This window comes from Microtus oregoni, unplaced genomic scaffold (genome assembly GCF_018167655.1).
Source record: "Microtus oregoni isolate MIOR12 unplaced genomic scaffold, Mior012 000032F_ref0000030, whole genome shotgun sequence".
In the NCBI taxonomy this organism is placed as follows: domain Eukaryota; kingdom Metazoa; phylum Chordata; class Mammalia; order Rodentia; family Cricetidae; genus Microtus; species Microtus oregoni.
Genome location: NW_024543091.1, coordinates 22193258 through 22201002, shown reverse-complemented (window position 1 = coordinate 22201002; position 7745 = coordinate 22193258). Strand labels below are relative to the sequence as shown.

The 7745-nt window shown below is 42.3% G+C and overlaps 1 protein-coding gene across 5 annotated transcripts in view; it reads left to right on the top strand.

The window, feature by feature from the left end:
- Positions 1–7745, top strand: part of Ints14 (integrator complex subunit 14) — a 29746-nt gene continuing 22001 nt past the window's right edge. The window contains exons 1-4 of one of the 5 annotated variants that reach the window (XM_041679900.1): positions 1–97; positions 1014–1286; positions 3458–3738; positions 6216–6323. In XM_041679900.1, the coding sequence (XP_041535834.1) occupies positions 3517–3738; positions 6216–6323 (330 nt within the window). In that variant the 5' untranslated portion in view covers positions 1–97; positions 1014–1286; positions 3458–3516. Of the gene's footprint in view, positions 98–130; positions 417–540; positions 591–1013; positions 1287–3457; positions 3739–6215; positions 6324–7745 lie in introns of those variants that run through there. The other 4 variants (XM_041679902.1, XM_041679901.1, XM_041679903.1 and 1 more) reach the window with 4 other exon arrangements.

Here is a 7745-nt window from a genome sequence, read left to right as displayed (position 1 = left end):
CTCCGGGTTCCCTTGTGTGGCGCGGCCCTTAAGTTCTGGCTGTGGCGCGCGGGCGGAAGGTTTAAGCGGACGGACCGACGCTGGAGATGCGCTCCGGGTAAGTCCGGGAAGCAGTGGGCTGAGGGTTTTGTTGCTGGTTGGGGTTACCGGAGACGGGGTGAAGGAGAAACGGCAGCGGGCGGGCGACGAGCCTTCGCTGCCGCCTAAGCGGGGTGGCCGTCTCTGGGCGCTGGCTCCCGGGCCTGCTCCCGGCCTCCTTTCCGTGTGGCCCGGGTCTTCAGCGCGGCTCTGGTAAACAGTGGGATTTCGCGCCGGAGCCAGGACTCCTGTGTTCCCTCTACTCCAGACATCCGTCCCTGGCCCCTGAGAGTTCCATCTCCTCTTTCCCCAACTAGTGTTTTGGGCTCTTTTTAAAGGTAAAATTCTGCCGGGCGGTGGTGGCGCACGCCTTTAATCCCAGCGCTCGGGAGGCAGAGGCAGGTGAAGCTCTGTGAGTTCGAGGCCAGCCTGGTCTACAAGAGCTAGTTCCAGGACTGGCTCTAAAACTACAGAAAACCCTGTCTCAAAAAACCCAACAACAAAAAATAGAGGTAAAAGTCTGTTCTCCAGTTGCAATCCAAATGAAGGATGCTGTATTTCAGGCCATTCATTCAGAGACTAATCATCTGAGAACTCAGAGTCCTATAGGGCAAGTCGGGGTGACAGAAAAACCGAATGTGCACTTAGAAACTGAAGTGGAATCACGTTTGGGAGGGAGACTCCTGAAACTCCAGTTGCTGTGGACAGGCTAATTGACCCCTTCAGGGTAGAACCATAAATATAGTTGACGACTTCTAGAGCAGTCGGGTGGCGAGGGTGTATCATCAGGAGAAAGAAGACCCTTAGTTATCCGAAACATTGACTGTAAGATGGTATCCACTGGAAAGAGTCAATCCAAGTGAGAAATACATCGTGTTATCTCAAAAGCGAAGCTAGTAGGCAGAGGTTTAATTTTTTTTTTTATTGTTAACTAGGTTTAGACTACTCGAGTGAACCAGCCTTCAGGAACGTTCCATTCTTTCTTCTATCCCAGTGCTTACAACCTGGGTACAAAATTGGATTGCCACAAGTTGGCCACGGCAGAGGGCGTTGTGCTTGGGACCTGACACACATGCCTCAGACAAGAGAAAGAGCCAGCTTCTCAGGTGTCCTCAGAGTCGGTCACCCATTGCAGTGCTGACAGCAGATTTCGTGGACTAGAAGTGCTTGTTGGTACCTGATGAGTTATCTGTTTCCCCTTCTAAGAGGTGAGGGCAGTATTCCCCATGACCTTCCACTTTTCAAAAGCATAAAGGCCTTCATGCATAAATATGACCACAAGATCTGGATAAACCATAACTGAGCAAAGTGCAGGAATCATTGGTGTCTCTGCTAGAATAAGAAGAAAGGAGGTGTAACTCTGGTCACGGAGTTAAAATTTTTAATGTATTTTGCTAATGAATGAAAGGTGTATGTTGTGATTAGGGTAGTTCATTAGTTAGGATCAGGTATCTGTTGAGCAGATGTAGCTCTGAGTAGACATTAGTAGACAAACCCTATTGTGATCCTTGCCCTTAGCTCACTAATAATAGTTCTGAACTCATTTTTCTTGGAGCTGCTCTGCAGACCAGAGTTCTGCAGGGTGGACTTAGAAAAATGCTAGTATGTAGCAAATCAGGGCAGTAAGGTGCTGGGTGGTGAGGCCATGCCATCTCCCCAAGGGTGGGTATGTTTACCATGCATTGTTTAATGAGGAAGAGAGAGGGATACATATTTCAGTGTGAGGCTGGAGTGGCTCATGGGTTAAGAGCACTTCTGGAGGACCTGAGTTAAGCTCTTAGCACCCACATTAGGCAGCTCACAACCACCTGTAACTCCAGCTCCAGGGGATCCAACACCCTCCTCTGGACTCTACTGGGCACCTGCTCCTACTTCGCATGCACTCACACAGACACACACACTGAATAAAAATAAATTTGTTTTTCTTTTAATTTTCTTTCAGACTGTCTTAACATTTGGATGTCTAGGAGAGTCTGAAAAAGCAGTTCTTTTCTCTGGGTTAACTTTTTTGGTATTGGATACACGAGATGTTACACTATTTGAGATGTATCTCTGGTCATTGTGGTAAAAAGACTTCTCCTGTTTGATCTGCATCCCTAACCCTTACATATAACATTGTTTCCAAGACCCAGTCTATGCTCAATTTCCAACAACCTACTTACAAGAGGAATTCTAGGATATGTAGTTGGTCATATACCTAACAGGAAATCTGCCTCTTGTTAAGTTAATAAAACTAAATTTTGAACCTGATGAGTCTGCCCTAATTGTGTATAATATATGCAATGTGATTTTTCTTATTTTAGTCTTTTGAGACAGGATTTCTTATAACTCAGACTGGCCTCAAACATCTTAGAAGCTAATAATGACCTTGGAGTTCTGATCCTTCTGACTCCACCTCCGGAGAGCCCAAATTACAGGCATGTACAATTGTGGCTTACAATGTCATTTTAAGTTTTTATTTTTTGAGACAGAATCTTATTATATAGTCCAGGCTGTCTTGGAACTCACTATATAATCCAAACTGGCCTTGAACTCACAAATCTACCTCTCAGGTGCTTGGATTAAAGCTGGGGCTAATGCTACCATGCCTGACCTACAGTATAATTTTTATGAATTCACATGCAGTGTACACACACATGCATGCAGGCACAAACACACATGTATTATGAACTGCTTTTTTAAAACTTCATTCTTTATACATAAATATTTTCTAAATCTGTCATTTATTTTAGCTCTTTAACATTTTATTGCATCTGCAGATTAATAAAGGGGCAGCAGTCTCTATCCACATGAGCAGATCTGTGTGTCTGGAAACTTTATTCTTGAGAACAGAAGCAATACTGAGCTTATTTCATAATCTTAAAGAGCTCTTCCTTTCTTCCATTTCTATATTTTTATTCAGTTGCATGAAGAAATTTTAACTTTCATAGAGATTTTTAATTTTTCTTTTCCTAAAACAAAGGCACCAAGCCACAGAGGAATTAAACCCTTGTACTAATGCTACAGTATTCATCAAGATAGTAGCAAAAAAAAAAAACCAGTCGATTGTCAGGTAGTACATTGCATTTGATGGCTAGACGCCATCAATAAATTAAGGCATTGATGTAGGAGTATTTATTGTATTAAGTTGTGTGAAACTGAAAAGTTTGGAGTCAGGGACTACCTGAGTTTATGTAATGCACGTCTGCATTTAATGCCCTTGAATTAGGCCTGCTTAGTGGGTGTGTCCAGGAGAGGCCCTCACAGTGAACCAGTCTTCTTGTTCTCCTTCTCCCTTAATTCTGTGGGGCTTACCTCCATATATTTCTAGGAAACTGGTTAAAATTGTGTTGAAAAACTTTCCTTCCCAGGATATGTAAGATCTTATTCTTTTCCACAGCATTTCTCCGGTTGTAGCTGGCTCTCTGTTCTGAGGGGGAGTGCTAGAACTGTGCCACCATGCCCACTGTGGTGGTAATGGATGTGTCCCTTTCCATGACCCGACCTGTGTCTGTCGAGGGGTCTGAGGAATACCAGCGGAAGCACCTGGCTGCCCACGGCTTGACGATGCTATTTGAACACATGGCCACAAACTACAAGCTTGAATTTACAGCACTGGTGGTTTTTTCATCACTTTGGGAACTGATGGTCCCCTTCACAAGAGATTACAACACCCTGCAGGTACTCACAGGATCCATTATTGTAGGTACATTTTGACAGAGCCCACATTTACTGGGAGATAACAGTATTGTGATTGTGGACTGACTTTAGGACTTGGAATTTAGGTATGCAATCTATAACTGAAAACGAGGTTCACATGGTCCTAACTTTCCGCTGGCAAAGCCATTAAATAGGAATGTGCTTTATTTTCTTCTCTTGGATTTTGGAATCTGAGGATAGTGCTCTGTGTGCTAGAATTTAGCATCTTTATGTCTAACATCATTTCTACCTTCTCATAAAATCTAAGGAACTAAAAAGTGGTCATCCTCGCTTTTTAAAAATCATTATTACAGGGGCTGGAGATATGGCTCAGTGGTTAAGAGCACTGACTGCTCTTCCAGAGGACCCGGGTTCAATTCCCAGCACCCACATAGCAGCTCACAACTGTCTGAAAATGCAGTTGCAGGGGATCTGACACATTCACACCAATGCACACAAAGTAAAGTTAAATAAACCATAAAAATATTTTTAAAAAATCATTATTACAGAAATTCAAAATTACTTTTCTCTCTGACAGATAGCTTTGATTTTTTTTGTTTGTTCTGTTTTGTTTTTCAGGACAGGATATCTCTATGCAGCCTTGGCTGTTGTGGAACTCTGTAGACCAGGCTGGCCTTGAACTCACAGAGATCCGCCTGTCTTTGCCTCCCAAGTGCTGGGATTAAAGGCATGCGCCACCACCTCTACCAGGCCAAAGATACATTTTTTAACCCTTGGCCAGTAGCTATTATCTTCAAGGCTTTTCTGCAGTATGCCAAAGAATTTACTTTCTGACATCTTTAAATCACTGATATTTCCAGGAGTACTTAACATAGCACCTTGCCCCCTTGTATTTGTGGAATTAAACTGAATAGTTTAAGTCATAGTTAAGCAAGTTGGAAAGCAAGGGTCAATTTAGACTGAATTAAAAATATATTTATGGGGGCTGGAGGGATAGCTCAGAGGTTAAGAGCACTGGCTGCTCTTCTAGAAGTCCTGAGTTCAATTCCCAGCAACCACATGGTTACTCCCAACCATCTGTAATGAAATCTGGTGCCCTCTTTTGGCCTGCAGGGAGGGATACATGTAGGCAGAACACTGTATGCATAAATACTATCTGTCTCTCTGTCTGTCTATCTATCTATCTATCTATCTATCTATCTATCTACATACACATATATACATATATATATATGGAAAGGGGGCAGGAGAAATGACTCAGAAGTTAAGAGCACTTATTGCTCTTGCATGTATGTGATACACATGTGTAATATATACAGACATACACACAAATTAAGTATTTTAAATATATATGTAAGGAAAACATTTTTGTTAAGGTGTTCTCTCTCTCTCTCTTTTTTTTCCCATTTTTCAGGACAGGGTTTCTCTGTGTAGCTTTGGTGCCTATCCTGGAACTAGCTCCTGTAGACCACACTGGCCTCAAACTCACAGAAATCCTCCTGCCTCTGCCCCCTGAGTGCTGGGATTAAAAGCGTGCGCCACCACCACCCAGTTCAAGGTGGTCCCTTTTTTAGCTCCCATTTTATTTTTTCTTCTAAATGTACTAGTTCACTTTGAGGGGATTTAAGACAAGGTCTTTTGTATAACCCAGGCAGACCTCCAATTCTCAATCTTCCTTACCCTCTTGAGTACTGGCATTACAGACATGCACCACCCTGCCTGGCTTTTACTATTTTTCTCACAAGTGATTAAGCTTAAGGAGTCTGATATTCAGGGTTCTGAAATTTGGAGAATTGCTGTATATGGCACTGAGAAGCCATAATTAAGATCTGGAACCCTGAAGTCAGTCTGCCTGGGATTCAGATGTATGCCCCGTCACCTCTTATCATGAGAAAGTTACTTCATCATTCTGTACCTCGGTTTCCCTGTTTAAAAGAGGCAGTGGCAAGATGGTCAAATGTATATAAATGCTGGAAATGGTGTTTAAGGTGTGAGTAATAGCTGGGCAGTAGTGGTGCACGCCTCTAATCCCAGCACAGAAGACAGAGAGGCAAATGGATCCCTGAGTTTGGAGCTGGTCTGATCTATAGAATGAGTTTCAGGATAGTCAGGGCTACACAGAGAAACTCTGTCTTGAAAAAAGAAAGAAAGAAAAAGAAAAAGACATGTGGTTAAGGTTGGATACAGCTGTAATTTTCATTTTTGTAATGTGTTTTAGTTCTTAATTTCGCTATTTTCATTTTCCTTCAAGTCCACTTAGACACAGGCTTGGAACTGCCCACGCTCACCTAATAAGAGGAGAGAATAAAGAAAGCCAATTTAAATATCCTTTATAGTTGAGAAAAATCTGTCTCATTGTTTTTCTCTAAAGAACCTGTGCTTTGTGGCTCTCAGAGACTTGGTGTACCCTGTGTAGCATGTATGCTTTGAACAATCTGTGTTTTCTGATATAACAAACAATAAAGAACAGTAAGCGCTTGTGTTTTTTATTCTACAAGGAAGCACTGAGTAACATGGATGATTATGACAAAACCTGCCTGGAGTCTGCATTAGTTGGCGTTTGCAATATTGTCCAGCAAGAATGGGGTGGAGCGATTCCTTGCCAGGTAATGATCAATTCTTTCTTATCACCCTAAGTTAAAAGCGTCAACTGCTGAGTGCTTTGATTTTCTTTAGCTTATTCCATCAGCAGATGACACAGCTTCATCATTCTAGAAACTACATCTTACACCATTCGTATTTGGAAAAGGCTCTGAATCACCCTAATTCATCAGCTAATCTAATCCACATTGTGCTAATGTGCTCATGAAGCAGCAAAATGATCCCTCAAGGAAAGCAAAGCAAATCGGCTTACTACAAAGTAGCACCATTTGTAGAAGAGACAAAGGGCTCCCAGTGGAGTATAAGAACTGTGTTCCCTGGAAAGGGTAATTGTAGTTTTGAGTGGTAGAATTGTAAACATCAGTATAGTCTGGTCTTTCTTTATTCCTTCAGTGTAGTATTTATTCAGCAAACTTCTGTCTCAACTCTAAATTGTATGGAAGTGAAGTAGAGAAGTATCAAAAGCTGTCTTGCTCCTTTTGTGAAACCTACAGTGGTTCCCTATTAGCATCAAAACAAAGCAGAGTAGCAACAGGAAAGAGAATTAATTAGATGTCTGGTGTAAACTGATACTTTGAGAAGTAGTGGCTTATCTAAAAGGAGAAAACAAATACTGCTAACAGGAAAATTATAACAGTTTTTCTGTGTTTAGGCTTTGCAGATTTCTGTCCCGCTCACTGAGTTCTGTAGTTATAGTATGATAGAGCCATAGCATAAGAAGTGAATGAGGCACTCGGGAGGCAGAGACAGGTGGATCTTTGTAAGTTCGAGGCCAGCCTGGTCTACAAGAGCTAGTTCCAGGACAGACTCTGAAGCTACAGAGAAACCCTGTCTCGAAAAACAAAAACAAAAAAAAAAACAAAAACAAAAGAAGTGAAGAGGATGGCTATGTTGCTTTATCTACAAAACTAGACCGTGATTAGATTATGGCCTCTGGGCCCGTTTGCCCCAGCATATGATGTAGGACTTTCTATTAGAGGGTCAGTTTCCTCAGTAATATCAATGGCATAATTAGTATTTTATTTTCTAATTCACATTTCATGTATAAAGCCAGGCACATATCATACACCTATAATTCCAGTGCTTAGGAGACAAGACTGGGAGATTGCCAATTCAAGACTAGCCCTTGCTATGAAGTGAGACCCTGTCTTACAAAAACAACACAAGGGGGCTGGAGAGTGGCTCAGCAGTTAAGAGTACTGACTGCTCTTCCAGAGGACCTGGGTTCAATTCCCAGCTCCCACATGGCTGTTCATAACTCTCTGTGACCACAGTCCCAGGGTATCCAAGGCCATGAGGCATGCACATGGTGTACAGACATACACACAGACAAACACCTACACAAAGAAAATTACAGTGGGGAGGTGTGACTCTGATTAGAGCACTGACTGTTCTTACAGAGGACCCAGATTTGATTCCCAGCACCG